The 20,453-nt window shown below is 43.7% G+C and overlaps 1 protein-coding gene across 2 annotated transcripts in view; it reads right to left on the bottom strand.

Moving 5' to 3' along the window:
• The window catches only part of KCNH1 (potassium voltage-gated channel subfamily H member 1), a gene marked incomplete at both ends in the record, with an annotated part of 267,549 nt that overhangs the window by 233,825 nt on the left and 13,271 nt on the right, over positions 1-20,453 (bottom strand). For both annotated transcript variants that reach the window (XM_079761861.1, XM_079761862.1), the window contains 2 exons: positions 11,375-11,481; positions 15,969-16,092. In XM_079761861.1, the coding sequence (XP_079617987.1) occupies positions 11,375-11,481; positions 15,969-16,092 (231 nt within the window). The remainder of the gene's footprint in view (positions 1-11,374; positions 11,482-15,968; positions 16,093-20,453) is intronic.

Here is a 20,453-nt window from a genome sequence, read left to right as displayed (position 1 = left end):
GATACAAAATTAAATGAGACACAGAGCAATGACAAATCCCTCCCTCCCTATCTAGTTCTTGTCTCCCAGTCCCTAAAACAGCATCGGGCCTATAAGAACCTACTATCTGCTGAATTTTGCATAACTGGGCTAGTATTTTACATACTATTTTATAGCCATTTTCAAGTTAAAATACAATCAATATTTCCCTATGTTAAGTATTAGAGAAGCTTCCAGGCACTGGGCTCAGTATTTATTTTACTTTATTTTAGGAGATAGAAAGCAAATAGCTCAATGAATCTTGGAGATGGAACTAGATCCCCAAGAGGTCACCTAGGTCTCTCTGCCCACAATCACATCAGTTTCCATATCATACAACACAGATAGACAGACATCTTAGATTAACATTAGGAATAGCCAGTCTAACTTAATAACTAGTTTACATATCCAGCTACACCACTTATACATATATAAATATGACTACCCCATGTAAAACAGGCAGCAAATAGATTAAAAGAGAAATGTTCACCTTAAATCTTAATTATCTATGGGTTCATCTATAGTTAATTTTCATTCTCTGTCCATTTTCCCTTTCCACAATTTTCAACTGCCAGTTTCTGGGCGCTCTTAGAAGACAACTGGATTATAATGTCACTAAGAAAAATGTGTTTTGAAAAAAAAAATCCACTATACAAAGATCACAAATAGCTTTCCAAAATAAGAAAATGTGGCCTCTGAATTACCCACAGTTTTTGGAACGTTTGTGTTACTGCTTCTCCCAGTCCCCTCCTAAGAAGCTGTGGGGTTTAAAATCATTTTCAATTAAGCAACAGAAAACTAAAAAGAAAACATCACACCAACTGAGCCTATGTACCCACAGCTCTCGGGTGTATCCTAGCTGGTAAGACAAAAAGCAAACAAATCAAAAAACCATTTTCTTTTTGCTCTAAAGAAAACCTGAAGCGATTTTCGTTTAAGGGGGTAAACCAGAAAGCACTTCTAATTTATCAAAGTTATAAATCAGGTGAGAGGACAGCCATGACTGATGTCTAACACCAGCAGTCCTGTCTTCCTGGAATCCCCAGCACCCTCCCCTTCACAGCTGCCACCATGGGTCCTCCACTGTGCTCAGCCTATGAACATTCCCGTTGGGGCTATACCATCCAATCTTTATATTCCATTCATGACTACTGGAACTGATGACAACCTACATCTTCCAGATCATGAGAGCCACTATGTCAGTCATAGTGAGGGGGCTCTTCATTTTATGACAGTTCCAGCTCATCATGAATTCCCCCCATTTCAACAGTTCAGACTGCTTAAAACGGAGTGCTTCTCTTCACTAAATTGTACCCACTGCTTGCTTCCAGAAATGTTCCCCCATTAAACACATGCTATTCTGATCAGCCCTTTTCAGTATCTAAATATATATCTTGTACCAAAAATTCGCATAGTTGGTCTGTATTGCCTTCGAGTTCATCTCCAGCTGATCATTTGAACGTGTTGAGGGAGGAACCTTCTTTTCCCTGATCTGATGTTTCTCTGTACAGGGACATCTTTCAATGTAACACTCCAGGCCTTTTTCCTGGGCTGCTAATTTGGGGGACAAGAATCGGACGTGGGCAGCTTGACTACTTCTCCCATCTACTTTCTTAGAGATTAATCTGCATTCTGCTCTGCTTCTCCATTTTATAAATGTTGGGGGGGAGGGTGTCAAAGGACAGAGCAGATGGCTGCTAGGAGGAGAACTGAAGTTCTCCCATGCTACCTGGGATGGGTAGGTAAGTCTAATTCCAGGATTCACTTTAAGAAACTGTTGACCTAAAAAAATAGTCAGTAATTTTACCTGCATAAATGGGCTTATTCAGGAATAGCAAAGAATTACAATTCCAGCCGAAACCGGTTTGGCTCAGTGGATAGAGCGTCGGTCTGCGGACTGAAGGGTCCCAGGTTCAATTCCGGTCAAGGGCATGTACATTGGTTGCGGGCACATCCCCGGTAGGGGGTGTGCAAGAGGCAGCTGGTCGATGTTTCTCTCTCATCGATGTTTCTAGCTCTCTGTCCCTCTCCTTTCCTCTCTGTAAAAAGTCAATAAAATATATTTTTTTTAAAAAAGAATTACAATTCCAGTCATGGAAGCTATGGCAAAACCATAGACAAGTCTGGAGAACAAAGGAGAGAAACCTTTTTTTTAAGAGGAAAGAGATGGGGGGCAGGGGGTGCATTGGGAGGGGCTTTTACAAACATTGGAGAAAGCTGGGAGTTCCAAGTACAGTGGTTTTCACTGGCAGAGTGATTGAAAAGGCTGAGCTGTTGCCAGGCCAGGGTAGTCAAGTAGAAACATCTTCTTGTTGGAGATGCAAAGTATGGGTCTCTTCCTGTTTGGGGTAATTAATGAGTGGTAGGCTGTGAGAGCTCCCCCTAAAGGCCCTCCCAACTCTATTTTAGTTGAGGTTCCCTTTAATTTCACAAAACTCTCTCGCCCACAGATATGAACTACATTTTCCAGGATCAGCTTTACTAGTCATAAAGATGATGTTTTATCCTCCATTTGCCCAATTTCTACATCTCTCTCAATCAGTTCTGTTCACAGGCAGGGAAAGATGGTCCTATGTAATGACCCCATCAAACCTTTACAATTGAGAACTGTCTCTTTAACTAGATCATAATCCACTCCAAGGAGTTCTGATCTACTTTCTGCCTTATCATCCAGCATCCCATATTCCAATGGCATCTAATGAGGGTCACATCAGGCCACTGCATTGCTCAACTCCAGGGGCCGCCATCCTGAAGTGGTGAAACTCAACCAGCTTGGCAGGGTAGGTGCTCTAGAAATGCTTGCTGAGTTACAAAGTAATAAATCCTGCTTCCAGTGTCTTCACAGTCACTCAGACCTGCCTCTCTACCAAATTATCACTACCCAAGCAATCTAGAAAAGCAAGTAGAATGGGTTTAAAGTGTCAGCTCTGAAATTCTTCCAAAGGACAACATGAGTCCCTCCTAGGTGTCACAGACCAGCTTTTCCTCTTAAGAGAAAAGCTATATATACTAATATAGCTTTTATAAATGGGTATATAATATATATATATATATATATATATATATATATACACATACATATATATGATATAGTATATATATGCCCATTTATACATATCCAAGCCCTTTGACTACGTTCAGACCTAGATCTGCACAGGGCAGCTGGCCTAGAGGGATCTCTCCTAGAATCCAGACTTTGAAGCAGGATCCATTCCATAAAGATATAAGAAAGAAAATAAATGCACAAATAAATGCACACAATTAAAATTCTGCCTCCTCGCCCAACTATCTGCAGTGGAAAAACCAAGAAAAGCAAGTATTTGAGGTCCTCTTTCTGTGAAAAGGACAGAGAGACAATGATAAACTTTCTACTAAAGGAAGATCAATACACACATCCAGGAGAAACAGCATCTGACAATCCTACTGAGAGCAAAGGCTGCTGCTGCTGCTGTGAGAGCAGCTCTTTTCCGGCGGAGGATGCCCCCTGGATGGGGCGGTTCAGGTCAAGCTCCTCCTTATGGTCGCTCTGCGATTCTCACCCCCTGCACAGCTCCCTTGGGTCATGTACTGATGAACCTGACACCTAGCCTGGCGGTGGGGGTTTTCAGCCCCAGCAGTCAGAGAACAAAACAGCGAGGCTCAGGTGTATGAGAGTATTTTTGGCCTCCATCATCTTCTCCCTAGCCTGGGCCTTCTCCCAGGTACTCTCTGTAACCAGGCAGCCAGGCTACATTGAACAACAGAATCGGCCAAACCACGGCGATTGGCTCTTGGGAAGGGCTGCGTGAGCTGGGCCCTTCGGAGAGGTCCAGAGGCGGGACCAGGGAATGGCAGCCTGCCCCAGGAAACAGACCAGTGGCCTGCGGTCAACTTCATTAAGACAAATGACGAGCGCAGAGCGGATGAGACAGCACCAGGGGGACAGAGTTGGCCACTGGCCTTTAGAACAACTGATTTGGAATCCCAAGCCCTGGGTTTGAGCCCTGTCTCTTTGTTTATTTTGTGGCTTGGCCAGGTCACTCTAACCTCCCTAGGAATCAGTTTTCCTCGTTTTTAAATGGGGATCATAGACCTACTTAAGATAAAATGTGTTCGATAGATAGGTATTTAAAACTATTACTTTCCTTTCTCCCTTCCTTTTAAATTCTTCACCTGTCCGACTGAAATGCTCAATCTCACCTCACAGGGTTGTTTGGATGACTTAAAAAGAGAATATATGTCAAGGCATTTAATGAAACTCCAAACCTGCCTCCAACCGTTTTAAAGGAAGGGGGCCAGTCTCGACCATAACAAGGGGAAAGCTAGGGGGGGGAAAAATCAATGTTTATACCTCGATGTAATAAAAATGTGATTAAAGAACAAAAAGCAAAATCTAAATAGAGAGAGTTACACTGCTTGTAGATAAGAAAATTCAATTTTGTAAAATGTCAGACCTCCCCATTTAATATATAAACTTAATACAATTTTAATCAGAATATCAATTATTCTTTTTCCCTTTGTTTTCCTTGGAGCTTGATGAATGGAAATTCAATTCAAATTGAAAAATAAAAGTAGAATGGCCAAGAAATTTTTGAAAAGAAAAATGACAGGAACTACCTACCGCAGTAATTAAGGGCCACTGGCATTGGCCCTAAAAAAAGCAACAATAAAAATAGTGATATCATTTATTGAGTGCTTACCACAATGAAGCCAACCCCTGACACATGGTTTACTTCTCACAACTCTGTGAGATGAAATTGCTACTAAGACATTATCCCCATTTTAAATGTGGGGAAGACTAGTGGGAAAGCCTTTTTAATCAAACTTACATATCTAATAAATTACAAAAGGATGCCCTAGCTGGTTTGGCTCAGTGGATAGCATGTTGGCCTGTGGATTGAAGGGTCCGGGGTTTGATTACGGTCAAGGCACATGCCCATGTTGTGGGCTTAATCCCCAGTAGGGGGTGTGCAGGAGGCAGTCAATCAATGATTTTCCCTCATCATTGATGTTTCTATCTTCCTCTCCCTCTTCCTTCCTCTCTGAAAAATAAAAAATAAAAATTACAAAAGGATTTCTTGGAAAGGAGAGGAGAGAAACAAACCCAGGAATGAGTAGGAATTTAGCATATAAAGAAAAGGGCATTTCAAATTAGAAGGAAAGAGCCGTTTTCTTTAAAAATAGTACAGAAATCCCCCATTATTGTGGTTTCGTTTTCCTCGGTTTCAGTTACCTGCAGTCAATTTTATTTAATGGAAAATTCCAGAAACAAACACTTCGTAAGTATTAAATGGCACATCGTCCTGAATAGCGTGGTGAAATCGCGAACTGTACTGAGTACTGGAATGAAATCTTGTTGGTCCTGCCATGCCGCCCAGCATCTCCACTCTGTATGTGCTCCCTACCTACTAGTCACTTAGTAGCTGTCTGGGTGATCAAATCCACTGCCGCAGTATTACAGTGCTTGTGTTCCAGGAACCCTTATTTTACTTAATAATGTCTCCAAAGTGCAAGAGTAAGGATGCTGGCAATTCAGAAATGCCAATGAGAAGCCGTCAAGTGTTTCCCTTAAGTGAAAAGGCGGGACAATATATGTAGGCTTCAATACTATTCAGGGTTTCAGACACCCATGGGGGGTTTTGTAATGTATCCCCTGCAGATAAGGGAGGACAACTATACTGAGACAACCGAATAGACAGTGTGGAAAGTAAATTAAGTTAGACTACTATGCCATGTAACATATAAAAATAAATTCCTGCCCGGCCATTATGGCTCACTGGTTGGGCCAGTATGGCTCAGTTGGTTGAGCATTGTCCCACAGATCAAGAGGTCACCAGATTCGATTCCCAGTCAGGGCACATGCCTGAATTGCAGGCTCAATCCCTAGTAGGGGGCATGCAGGAGGCAGCCGATTGATGTTTCTCTCTCATTCATGTTTCTATTTCTCTCTCCCTCTCTCTTCTTCTTTCTAAAATCAATAAAACCACATAAAAACAGTAATAAATAAATTCCTAAGCATTAGATAAAGCTCAGAAACACAAAGGAAAACACTGACTGAAAAATGTTATACTTCTATATATATACATATAAAGAAAAAATTTAATAGGAGAAATATTTTTCATTATGTGTGTGATTTATCAATATCCTTTCATCTAAGCAGCTCCTCACACTGAATAAGTAAAAGACAATCCATTAGGAAAACAGGCAAAATAAGATTGTTTTCCTATTACAATTCATCTCCACAACTAGATTGTAACCTTCTCAAAGGCGGAGTCAGTTCCTTCCATCTGGATACCCACAGGCCTGCAGTAGGTAATCAGTAAGTACTTGGCCAGCAGCTTCTCCTTACTGGCTTGGCAGAAAGCTCCTCTGATGGAGAATCTGTCCCAGAGCTCTAGAACTCGGGGCCACCTGCCTTGCCATAAGTTGTGGAATCGGTCACACGCTGGGGAGTGCGACCTGGAGGGTGTGCTGCTTTCATTCAGGGCTGACACTTCCTGATTTTCTTGCTTGGAAAATGGAGAAAGTAACTGACTAGCACAATAGTGACTGCCTGAATATTTACTGAATGAGTTTATTAACGATGACTGTCATTTATGTAAGAAAATGTTCTAGCGTACTGAGAAATACTTAAGTAACCATACAAAATATAGAGCGCTACCAAAATGCCCAGGTTTGTTGGTTCAACTGGCCAACAGACATAGACCTGTCAAATAATCCATCCTTCAAGATAGGAATATTCCATATACTCACCCCAAAGCGCACTATGAAGCCTTCTACTCCCAACTCCCCAAAAGGTTAGAAAAACATTAATGCTTATCAAAGAAGGTCCTTTCTACAAAGTTGTCCTTGCAAATACCGAAGAATGGGAGAGGAGAAAAAAATAATCGAAACAACTTATTAAAAAGCTTGTAAAAATAAGTAAGAAAAACACCAGAATTAAATAGAATATATGGGCAAAGAATCTGAACAATTAACATAAAAGAGTAATTTAAAATAGTAAGTAGGAAAACTATTCAATCTCACTAGCATTAAAAATACTCACTAAACAAAAAGAAAAATTTAATTGTAGGCAATTTGGTAAGTTTTACTATTAAATGCTAATATGGTATGATGAGTCAGATGCTCGTAATCTTCAACTGAACTTGGAAATGGGTTCAATTTCCCAGAACACTATTTGGCAAAATGTCTCAGAAATCTTAGTTCATAATCTTTGACACAGTAACACTGAACTTCTAGGAAAAATTTCATAAAGTCCACAAAATATCTTTGCACAAAGATATTCACTTTAACATGTGCTTAATAAAGAAAACTTAGAGCCTTATAAATACCCAACAATAGAGGAAGTATCAATAAACTTCTTTCTAAATGATATTTATGGGGAATCTTAATGATGGGGCAATTTTTGTGATGAAGATTACATAATTGTATGATTGCAAATTGCATCTATGTCAAAATATCAATTATGTAACATGTGCACAGGCAAAAAATGGGAAAAAAAACCACACCAAAAAGCTAAGAGTATTTCTCTGAGTCTTTGAGGCTTCGGCGTGATTGCTTTTCTTCTATGTACCCTCATGTATTCTCCATGGTAAACATGCATTAATTTAAAAATGAGAAAGAAAAATAAGCACTCTTTTAGATGATGACATTTCACATTTTAAAAATCTCCACGGGGTTGACGTTTCCCCCGTGGGACACTACACTGCTTCAAAATGCTGAAAGTTTCCATCCAATGAACCAAAAGTTTGAAAGCAGAAGCAAACTCTGCCTCCTCCTTCCTCTCCTCCCATCCACGTAGGTTCGGTCTGGTTTTCCAGGGCATCGCCCGTCAGTCCAGCCCCACACTGCTCCTTCCCCGGCTTCAACGCCCTCCCTCTGAATCTCATACTTCTCTTTCACTCCTCTGTTTCTTGGGGACTATCCTTTCAAAGTCACTAAAACAAACATTCCCTGAGCAGCTCCTCCAGGCCAGGCTCTTTGCTAGATTCTTGGAGAGATTTACTTCAGACCAGACCGGAGTCCTGACAGTAGAAGTGCTACTTCCCACCTCCTGGGCACTGCCTGGGGCTGGGCAAACTGAGGAAGAGCCAATCAGTGGGCACCACAGACCAAGGCTCCTCCCCACCCACCCCCCTTCTCCCCGCCACCCACATCTCACCCTCTCAACTGCCTGGTCCCCTGAAGAGGCCACACTCATCTTGTCACCAGCAGGGTGGTTCCTAACAGCCACCACCTCCAGTCTCCAATGCTCCCTTCCATCCCCACACTCTACTGGAATCATCTTTCTAAAGTGAAAATCTGATTATCTGCTTAACCCTGCTTAAAGCTCCACCATGCCCCTCACCCCCACCCTCCTTCCCCACCACTGCTGCTCCTAAGAAAAATTCCAAACTCTTCAACGTGGCTGTGTCGTCGGCCCTTAGTAACCTTGCAGCCCCATTGGCCACCCCTCACTTACTTACATTTTTATGTAATTACTCCATGAGTTTGGTGGAGCACTTTCTGTGTCAGGCACCATGCTGGGTGCAGGGAGTTGGCCATAAAGAAAGACACACCCTAGCTGGTTTGGCTCAGTGGATAGAGCGTCAGCCTGCAGACTGAAGGGTCCCGGATTTGATTCCAGTCAAGGGCACATGTCCAGGTTGTGGGCTTGATCCTCAGTAGGGGCGTGCAGGAGGCAGCCAATCAATGATTCTCTCTCATCATTAATTCTGTCTCTCTCTCCCTCTCCCTTCCTCTCTGAAATCAATAAAAGATATATTTTAATTTAAAATAAGAAAGGCACACCCTAGGCCTGGAAGCCAGCCTTCACTAGCTGCTTTCTGTCCTGGCTCCCCAGAGTGTGACAGGTGGACCAACAGCATCACCATCACCTGGGAGCAGAATCTCTGACCTTCCCCAGACCTGCTAAATGGAAATAGTGGTTCGATTCTCAGGTGACTTCTCAGGCATGTCCAAGTCTGAGAAGCCCTGTTGTTCCTCACTCTCACCTGCTACCTCCTCACTGAAGGCAATGGCAAGTGGCATCACAAACTCAATTAAACATTCCAACAGCCTGGGGTACTCTTTGCCCCCCTCTTTGCCTAACTCCCACCTATCCTTCAGTTTCTGCATGGACTTCCTGTCTGCAAGGATGACTTCCTTCCCTGACCTCCTGAGCTGAGGGTAAGTAACTCCCCTATGTGGTGTCACCAGCAAGACACTTTGGCTCGCCCAACCGGCGTGGCTCAGTGGTTGAGCATCAGCCTATGAACCAGGTCACGGTTCGATTCCCAGTCAGGGCACATGCCCGGGTTTCCAGCTCGATCCCCAGTGGGGGGCATACAGGAGGCAGCCAATCAATGGTTCTCTCTCATCATTGATGTTTCTATCTCTCTCTCCCTCGCCCTCTCCCTTCCTCTCTGAAATCAATAAAAATATTCTTTAAAATAAATGGTCCTTTAAAAAAAAACAAAAGACACTATGGCTCTGTCCTGTGGATGCTGCCCCCACCCCTGCAAATGCTATAAGAGTAGAAGCTGCGTCTATCTTGCCAAAACCAAATCCCTAGCAGCAAGCCTAGTGTCTGACATAGTAGGTCAATAAAACGCTGTTAAAAAAAAAGAAAAGAAAAGCCTAGCCCTGATCAGTGTTGCTTAGTGGTTAGTGCATCGGCCTGAGCAGATTCAGTCCCCAGCCCCGGTAGAGCCCTGTGCCCAAGCTGGCATGCGTCTCTCAGTGAGCCCACTCAGTCAACCTCCAGGGAGGGAAGGGATGCTGACTCCTTGTAGAACTCAGCTGAACTAACTGACTCACACACAGAGGCGACGTCTACTGAAGAACAGAACTTCTTACGCCAGAATCGCCTTCAGTGCGTGAGATTCAAGGAGACCTTCATCCTGGAGGCAGCTGAGGAAAGAGCAAATTCCCTTTTCTCATCTTATACTCCCTCGGGGGCAGATGCTCACTGAAGGCAGTGGCAAGTGAATCACTAACTCTATTTAAATTATGTTTCCTTCTCTCTCCCTTCGGTGCCAAACACGTATCGTTGAATTTGAGCAAGATAAATGCACAGTCTGATGAAGCTTGAAACCTCCGCAGCAGAATAGAAATGCAAAAATTCTTTTGGTGGTACACCTGCCCAATTAGTATTGTGTGTTGTGGGGAAATTCACACCATCCAGCACGCGAAGCTGCTAGTGTGGAAAACCCTTAACGCTCCATGAGCTGGACGCACGTGCGGAGAAGGCCACTGCGGCGGGCTCCTGGTCAGAGCTGTCGCCCTTGCCCGTGTTCCCCAGAGTGGAAGGACTGGCGTGGCTTTCACCATCTTTCACCTCATTCCTCTTATGCTGACTAGCGGGTAGGTCACTAGACCCACTGGCTGAAGGAGAGAGATGGAGCAAGGCAACGTCTCTAACATGAAACCTACAGGACCAACTTCTTGGATTTGTGGATGCCCAGAGATGATCTCCAGACCAGCATCTGCACAGGTGACCAGCCACACCTGCCTCCTCCAACACGCCAGACTGAAAACAAGTCCTGGGTCCTTCCAGATCAAAGCAGCACATGCCCTCTGCTTTCCAGAGCAAAACACGTCACTTGGAACGCCACCGAAATAAACACTTATCGCCCTGTGCCACTGGGACCACTCTGGAAATGTTCTATGGAACCTATGACCTACCATCCAACCCTATATATAAAGGACAGGATTCTTTACCAACGAAACCACGTTGTTAAAACAAAGCGGTATTGGACACCTCTGCAGTCCTGCTGTGGCCCTATGCCCAGGCTCCATACTTCTAACACAGCGGCTCTCCATTCTCCTCGGAAAAGCAAGCTTTATTCTTGTGCGTGGGGACTGACCTCAAACTTCTTTAACATACTTTGTGGAAGTAGCCAAAACAAATACAAATTAACAATGCACTGTGACTATCAATATTGTCTACAATGGAAAACTGAGGTCACTAGGAGAACAAAATTGGAGTCATAAACTCTTAACTGGGCACCTGCTGGCGTGACCTGCTGTGCCAAGAGCTGTGAAAGGTAGATACAAAGATGAACCACACAGAATTTCTGTCCCGTCCCCTCCCTTCCCCCTAGAAGGTATATAGTCTACACGTGCCTTAAGCCAGCAATTCACCATGAATAAACCAACAGGAAAAACACTAACTCTGGGCAGGAAAATGATTATGATTGGCTAGTGACACATTCAAATGTTCCCAGGAGAAGTAGTCTGAGTCATCAATTCATTTTTTCCCAACACACACAATGGGTTCAAGTAACAACATTTAGCTGATGAGAGAGAAGAAAACCCAAGACAGGAACAGAGGAAGCGAGATATTTTACTATGCCAAGCACATTAAGACATGGTTCAGAATGGTCTGGATACTCACTGTTCTTCTTGTACATCAAAATTTCAAAGGAATTCATCTCATAGTTCTCAAATGTTTGCCGCACCTTTTCAATTGTATCTTTATCAGTCAGCTCCCCGTACATGAAACTGCAGATCAACAAAAGAACTCAAGTTAGATTAGCAAATATGTATTATTCTACCAGCATATATGAAATGTCTATTCTATACCTAGCCCTGTGCTATGTAGAACACACACACACAGAAAACATTCCAAAAGGATTTATTAATTCAACTGTGATCAAGACTCCCCCAAATAAACAGTCTAATAAGAAAGACACATCGGAAAAGAGTAGATCAGAAAACAGCAGGACAACACAGAACAGTCACAGAGCACTCTCTGAGCAGTCAGAGGAGGCTCCCCAGAGGTAAGGACAAATGAGATCTACAGAGGAAATTAGCAAGAAAAGAACATTCCAGGCAAAAGGTGAGCATGTGCAAAGGCACAGAGATGAGAGTGAGGTTAACTCTGGAACTGAATGCAGCTCAGTCCAGTATGGCTGGAATATAGACCATGAGGGGAAACCTGCGCAGATGACAGAGAGGTGAGCACAGCCCGGTCATGGAGGAGAGCATGGCCTTAGAAGCCATGAGGGATTTAAACTTGATCCTGAAAGAACTCTTAGGAAAGATGCAGAGGAAATTGACCACAGATTTTTCTTCTTCTAATTCACAATAAAATAAATACAAGTTTAGGGGGGTGGAGGGATCACAAAAGGTCTCCAATCAAATAAGAGATGCAATTTGATGTTCTAAACATTAAGACAGAGTTAAAGAACCAGAAGATTCAGCCACTAATCTGTGCAGCTGTTCTCCTACCCTCTACCCGCCCCCACACACAAGAAGAGGGGAAGCATTGAGTTAAAAAATTGATGATGAAATCCTACAAATTCTCACTCCTTCCTGCTCACGTTTAGAGAAAAGTAGACTAGGCGGGTAAAGCAGCAGCATGGGGAAAATTAGAGAAAACTCCTAGAGGGCAGAAACTCCTGCCTACTAGTACTGGTTCTCGGCAGAGGCAGATAATCTGCCAGAACTTTCCATTTTCCTGGTCCCCACTGACTATGGTCTAAAGACGAGGGTTTGTCCCTCCAGGGACAGCATACACCCCCAACGAGACAGAGCGAGCCATGGCACAGGACATTAACAAAATGTAAGAGAAGAAAAGCTATTTCTCGATGGAGCTGGAAAAGCCAGTCTTCTGACCAAGGCTCCCCGTAGATCCAGGGACCATCTTATCCTGCCCACCCCAGGCCTTCAGGCAACAATAACAAAGACAGCAACACTCAGCCCCCAAGTCTTAGGGAACGTGGAAGCAGCGGGCACGGGTTCCTGAACAAGACACTCCCGGTCTTCTAAAATGGTGCATACCAAATGCAAATCTAACTGATTCTTGATGACTCGCTGCATCATAGCATTTCAGAGCTAAGAAGAACCTCAGAGGATATGGAGTGCGATTCCTCAACCACCAGGTCGAGCGCCATGCTTAGCTTGATACTGGAACAGCCTTGGGCTTACTGAGGCTCCTGTAAGGAAAGTGTGCTGGCTGTGGACTTTATGAATCTGTGTCACCTTTATTACTATGTCCCTTCCCGGCCCGGTGAGAGCTGTTGCTACCTGTGGTTTCCCTATGCCTATCTCTTGGCCTTTGGGTGGGCTCTTCATCTATAAACCAGCTTGTTGAATTATCTTTAAAAAGAATAGATCAAGACTAAATTAGCCCTGCCAAGAACAAGAGGATTCCTCCTAGGAGGTAACAGCTTCAGCTCTATGACCATTTCATTTCGCCGGTTGTTCTGAGGCCTTTTTGAGCTTCCTCCCACTTTCTCCGAGTTAATTTGCTAGATAAAGTGACCTCCATTTAAGTGATGTGATGCCGGCTCTGAATGCCGGCAATTTACTTCACAAGATTAAACAAATGCCCGTAGAATGGAGTCTTCAAATAGACGAAGGGCCATAATGACAGCCAGCTTTCATTCTCTGATGTACTTTCTTAAGCTGCGGGGTAAGATGCCTTCTCCTGGGCATTCCATCTCAGATGCCTGCAATGCAAGAATTAAGCGAAAGAGGCTCCTGAGCGACGCGGAGCATAGCTGGCACAAGGTAGGTTTACCTTATTTCTGGAGAAGGGACCGCTTCAGGGAAGTAAATGAGCTTCTTAGGATTGTATGGTTGGTTGGTTTTTTAAAGTTGGCTAAATGAGCAAATGTATCTGATTTTCTTAAAGTATCTGATTATCCTATCTAATAATAGACAAATATGCAAATTGACCATACCTCCGACACACCCACAAGCCACGCCTGCCATCCAATCAGAGCGAGTATGCAAATTAACCCAAACCAAGATGGCTACAGCCACAGAGAGCAAGGTTTCCTAGGTAACAGAGGAAGCCAAGCTTTCTGCCAGCCATTGCAGGCCTAAGCCTCCACTCAAGCTACAAAGTTTCAATTATAGAAGGTAAACAAATTCAAACAAATGGCGGCAGAATGGAGCTTGAGAGAGCAGGCCAGGGTTGCCGCCGGCAACAGGGGAAGCAAAGCTTTCCACACACCCTGGCCGGGCCCACCCGCTTAAGGCAACAAAGTTTCAATTATAACCCCAACACAAATGGCTGCGGGCCTTGGAGGGAGCCCCAGGCTTGGCTCTGCTCCAGGCTACAAAGTTTCAATTGTAGAAGGAAAATAAATTCCAGATACCAGGGCCTCCACTTGCGTTGCCAGGGGGCGTGGCCCGCCTGCAAACCACCACAGGCCCCTCGCTCAGGCCACCCCATGCCCCAAGGGAACCCCACCCTGATCAGGGACACCCTTCAGGGCAAACCAGCTGGCCCCCACCCCTGTACCAGGCCTCTATCCTATCTAACAAAAGAGTACAGGCCTCTATCCTATCTAATAAAAGAGTACTATGCAGATTGATCATCACTGTAACACACAATATAGCTGCCCCCATGTGGTCAAAGATCCTGCCCCCATGTGGACACAAGATGGCCACCACAAGATGGCCAGCAGGAGAGGGCAGTTGAGAAGGACCAGGCCTGCAAGGGAGGGCAGTTGGAGGTGATCAACCCTGCAGGAGAGGGCAGTTAGGGGTAACCAGGCCGGCAGAGGAGGGAAGTTGGGGCAAACAGGCTGGCAGCAGAGTGGTTAGGGGGTGATCAGGCTGGCAGGCAGAAGCGGTTACGGGCAATCAGGAAGGCAGGCAGGCAAGCAGTTGGGAGCCAGCAATCCTGGATTGTGAGAGGGATGTCCGACTGCCCGTTTAGGCCCGATCCCAGGAATCGGGCCTAAACGGGCAGTCGGACATCCCTTGAGGGGTCCCAGATTGGAGAGGGTACAGGCTGGGCTGAGGGACAACCCCCCTCCGTGCACGAATTTCGTGCACCGGGCCTCTAGTAACCAATAAGAAGCAAGAAAAGTAAGGAAAGGCTGCTCAAGTCCCACTAAAAAGTGAAGCTAACTCTCCCAATTAGTTCTGATGGCATATGTGCACATGTAGATGTAGATCTAGACATAGACACTCATGAGGATAAAAGCATACCACGAATGTAAGAGGATTCTATTGTATTACTTAAGAGTTATAATTTCTTAATCTTTGAGCATTGGGCATGGGGGATCTTAAGCTTTCTATTTCCCGGTCCCCAAAACCTAAAGTTTAAGAAAATAATAATATTTTCAAAGCATTTCATACTTTTCACCAAACTACTTATTTGACTGACTTCATAGCATGAAAATGCATGGTCTCTGAAAACCAAAAGTGATGCCTGGGTCACACAGGGTTTTCCACCCTTCGTAGATGAGATTATTTCTTGATTTACAAGGATTAGGAAAATGATTCTGCTTCTTGCAAACACACTGAAGGCAGAGGACTCGAGGAAAAAGAGGGGAATGGGAGGAGCCTAAGGCTGTGCTGAGCCCAGACCTGCCAGGGCACCGAAGGGAAATGCAGGGCAGGAGGCAGGGTCCATGTTCCACTCAACACCTTGAAGAGACTTGGAAAGAGCTGTCCTAACACCACTGCCCAGGGTGCTGCTTGGTAGGTAACCCTGTCCAATACACAAGCTGCACAGTTAGCACCATTTGCCTCTGCCTTTGAGTCAGGGATCAGAGAGAGCTGTACCAAGAATTGGAAGGCAACAAAGCATGGTGCTCTTCTCTTTTCCTGATGAAAAGGTCTATGAACAAGGCCCTTGTTTCCAACGTTGTATTCTCTGAAATAGCCACAAATCCTAAAAATTAATCATCTAAAATTTTATTTAATCTTCTTTCACATTAGTTTTATCTAAAACCTTATCAGTTTCTGAGTTCACATTTTACAGATAAAATGATTTTTCTGAGTTTTTCTAGGTTCCCCTCCCCATCCCCCCATCTTACTGACTGGGAGTTCAGCAGTTGTGGGAAACATGTTTTAAGTCTTTGATTTTCCCAGTACAGTGCGTGACATGGAGATGATATTGCCATAAATACTCCTGAATAAACACTGAATGAGAGAAAGGTAATTCCCACCCTGAGTAAGCCATTTTCTTTTTCCGAAGGATGCTATGATAGACTGTCCAACAGAACAGCCCCAATCATAAATACCTGCAGGTACTGCTTTTTTGCATAACTTCTGCCCTGTGATAGCCAGAGAGCTTGCAAAATCCATCATTGCTGTACACGATAGGCCAGTCCACTATCTGTGCGTTCCCCAACACAAAATTAGTATCTGTTTAAAAAAAAGAAGAAGAAAAGGGCACATTACTTGAGATTCAATGAGGACATAAATAATGTCAACCATACCAGGTAATTTTGCTTCCATCCATAATAGTCTCTTGAATAGGAAAGTGGCTCTTCAGGAATCCAAAAGAACGGTGATTTAGAGTGAATCATTTGAATGCAATTGCTAAGGTTACTATACCCCAAGAAGAAGTTAGCAAAGGAAACATGGTTAACCAACCAACCAACAGATCCTGTAGCAATCCAGCAATTCCCATGAGACATTTTCCAGTCTGAATTTTTCATCTCAATGAAAGTATTCTGATAATATGACACAAGAAAGATACCAAGATAATTTCTTCTGGGCTCCATCCAGCATCTTCAGCTTGTCAGTCTTTAGGCCAGAAGCTACAAATTGACCTCCATGACCCTGATTAACATTTGCCCATCCTAGGAGGTTTGATTCCTGGTCAGGGCACACGCCTAGGTTGCAGTTTTGATCCCCAGTCAGGGTGCATACAGGAGGCAACCAATCATTGTTTCTCTCTCACATTGATATATATATCTCTCTTTCTTTCTCTCTCTCTCTCTCTTTCTCTCTCTTTTTCTCCCCCCCCCCCCCCCCCACCCATCCTTCCCTTCCTTCCCTTCCTTTCTCTCTAAAAATCAATAAAAACATATCCTGGGTGAGGATTTCTTAAGTGAGTAATAATTTAAAATTAATATTGGAAGATAAAAAAGGAAAAAAGATAAGAAACGTAAGAAAAAAATAATACTTCGAAGGTCAATCCAAGAGGATCAACATGCAACCTAATAAAAACAACAGAAAGAACATGGGAGAAGGCCAGAAGACTTTTTAAAAATTTTAAACAATCAAATGTGAGGATAGAATAATGATATTTTCAAGTATGCAAAGACCCAGGTAATTTATTTTCCATATATCCTTTCTTAGGGAGTTACTTGAGAATGTATATCAGCAAAAATGTCGGAGTAAAGCAAGAAAGAAGGCAGCATGGGAAGTAGGGGAAAATGGCTCCAAGTGTAGGAAGCAGGGGGAAACTAATAGAAAGCATTCCATACCCAATGATTCAGAGAACAGACGTTTCAGAAGTGAATTACATAGGAATAAACAACATAAAAATTCAATAAAGGTATATACTTTGGAGGGCAGGAAAAGAAATTAGAAGCATCAAAAAAAAGCTGTGCAAGAAAGGAAATCAAAATACCCTATGTCATATTATTGTCATAATTATATTAATTTCCAACTTTTAAAATCAACACAGTCAAGCATGGAATATTTAATTATTAAGTATCTGAATATAACCTCATCAATTCTGACACTGTAAAAATACAAATGATAAACTTAGAGAAATAAGAGAGAACAATCATGAGATGGTTTCTAGAGTTGCTATAATAAGGTATTAATATTTTACTTAAAATTGAAGAAATAACCAATAAGGAAGCAATATAATCTTAGGTGGTAGAAAGTAAATAAAGTGAGCTAAAACCTCAGCTAAATTAACAGAAGCCACTAGATACCTAAAATTAATAAATCTAGAAATAGTTGTGATGCATGTGATTTAGAGACATGGAAGAATCTATAAGAAGAAACAGCTAAAATTAGAACATGTGGTCTTTGGTTAGCAGAATGGGCAAAGGGACAAGGTATAGGGTGTTTGTTTTCTTTATAAGCCTTTCAGTTTGATTTTTTTAACCATGAGCAAATATTACTTTGATAAAAATAAGTATATTATTAATTTTTAATGAATTTAATCAGAAAAGATTAAGTTATCGATTAAATTTTTCATTTACTAAAAAATGAAACCAAGATATATTTCAAGTTGCAGATATTATTGCAATTTCTCATGAAATATTCTGGTCATCCTTTAAAGGTATTCATCATTCCTCAAGCATTCCCACTGTCCCTGGGGTGCATATTCACCTACAGCCTTATTGGGGAGGAAACAAGTAAGTCCACTAGCATTTTCTTTGACTTTAGGAAGGAAAGAGAAAAATAGGAAGTGCTGTAAGAATAGAATCATCAGCTATTGACCATGCACTCAGAGGATTTCTCATCATAGAATTTAAAATTCCAAAGCAGTTTATCTACTGCTAACCCAAGCAAGAAATGAGAGCTTGCAGGGAGCAAGATCCCATGATGTGACAGAAGGTCTAGGCATTCCCTCGCTATCCAAGGACTTGAGCCAACGGAAGAAAGAATTCTAGTCCCAGTCAGAGGGCCATCTGTCTCCAACAGGAAAGAAATCCATCCTGGCTCACCTGCCTTAGCCCATACATGTGATCCCCCACTCTGCTTGGCTGGAAAGGGGGCATGTTCTGGATTACTTTCGATTTATGAACTACAAATAATTGACCTGAAAATCACATTCCAGAACACAAGATGTTACAAGATCAGAGATACCCATACAAATGTCATGACGTCACATACAGCATCGGAACTAAGGGATTCCACATAAGCTATCTTGTACATATTACTAAGAATGGGTAGCATTTATTGATATCTACTTTGGGTCAGGCTCTGTACTAAGTACTTTATTATATATTAAGATTTTTCTAACCTTTACAACAACCTTTATGAGGTGGTATTACTTTACTGAATATAGTGTCATGGAGTTCATTTATTCATGAAGAAACTGAGCTTCTGAGGAATAGAGCAGATGAGAGTGGGGACTGAACCTGGATCTATCTGCTTTTGATCATATATTACAGATTCTCCTTCTTATCCCATTTCCAATACTAAAATCAGACCATTTCTATGAAAATCTTTGTAGCACCTAATATTTATGGGCCTTCCTATAGAAACACTAAGAAGTATAACAAGATCTTTTATTGATGAGTCAACATTACCAGCATTGTCATCATATACTAGAAGCCCGGTGCACGAAATTCGTGCACGGCAGGGGGTTGTCCCTCAGCCCAGCCTGTACCCTCTCCAATATGGGACCCCTCGAGGGATGTCCGACTGCCCGTTTAGGCCCGATCCTGGTGGGATCGGGCCTAAACGGGCAGTCGGACATCCCTCTCACAATCCAGGACTGCTGGCTCCCAACTGTTTGCCTGCCTGCCTTCCTGATTGCCCCTAACCGCTACTGCCTGCCAGCCTGATCACCCCCTAACCACTCCGCTGCCAGCCTGGTTGATGCTTAACTGCTCCCCTGCCAGCCTGTTTGCCCCCAACTTCCCTCCTCTGCCAGCCTGGTCACCCCTAACTGCCCTCTCCTGCAGGGTTGATCACCTCCAACTGCACTCCCTTGCAAGCCTGGTCCCTCTCAACTGCCCTCCCTTGCAGGCCGGGTGCCTCCCAACTGCCCTCTCCTGCTGGCCATCTTGTGGTGGCCATCTTGTGTCCACATGGGGGCAACTATATTGTGTGTTGCAGTGATGATCAATCTGTATATTACTCTTTTATGAGATAGGATAGAGGCCTGGTGCACGGGTGGGGGCCAGCTGGTTTGCCCTGAAGGGGGTCACAGATAAGGGTGGGGATTCCCTTGGGGTGTGGGGCGGCCTGAGCGAGGGGCCTGTGGTGGTTTGCAGGCCGGCCACGCCCCCTGGCAACCCAAGGGGAGGCCCTGGTATTTGGAATTTATTTTCCTTTTACAATTGAAACTTTGTAGCCTGGAGCGGAGCCAAGCCTGGGGCTCCGGCAGCCATTTCTGTGGCAGTTAATTCACCTTCTACAATTGAAACTTTGTAGCCTTAAGCGGGTGAGCCCGGCCAGGGTGTGTGGAAAGCTTTGCTTCCCCTGTTGCCGCCGGCAACTGTGGCCTGCTCTCTCAAACTCCATTCTGCCGCCATTTGTTTGAATTTGTTTACCTTCTATAATTGAAACTTTGTAGCTTGAGTGGAGGCTTAGGCCTGCAACGGCTATGGGAAAGCTTGGCTTCCTCTGTTACCTGGGAAACCTTGCTCTCTGTGGCTGTAGCCATCTTGGATTGGGTTTAATTTGCATACTCGCCCTGATTGGTTGATGGGCGTGGCTTGGCTGGTGGGAGTGGCTTATGTAGTGGAGTGATGGTTAATTTGCATATTACCATTTTATTAGAGAGGATTATGATTTACCTTGTGAAACACAAGGATGCCCTCAGGAAATACTGACATGGGTAGGAGGAATGGTTTCCTCCTGTAAATGCTTGGCCTCTCCTGTCAGTCTTTGCAATGTTTTGTCTCTTCCCTCATTTACAAACTCTTCTTAAAATGTAGCATTTCTATAACAGCCCTGCTTCCACACAGTGACAAGAGAGGAGGAGGGACAGGAGCGGAGGAGAAGAGGGGAGAATTTGTGCCTGGATCCCCATTTGAGACTCAGGGGTGGGAGAGAACACCCCTTGGCAACTCAAAGGTGCTACA

The sequence above is a fragment of the Cnephaeus nilssonii genome, assembly GCF_951640355.1.
Source record: "Cnephaeus nilssonii genome assembly, chromosome: 21".
Taxonomy (NCBI): domain Eukaryota; kingdom Metazoa; phylum Chordata; class Mammalia; order Chiroptera; family Vespertilionidae; genus Cnephaeus; species Cnephaeus nilssonii.
This window is presented reverse-complemented; position numbering and strand designations above follow the sequence as displayed.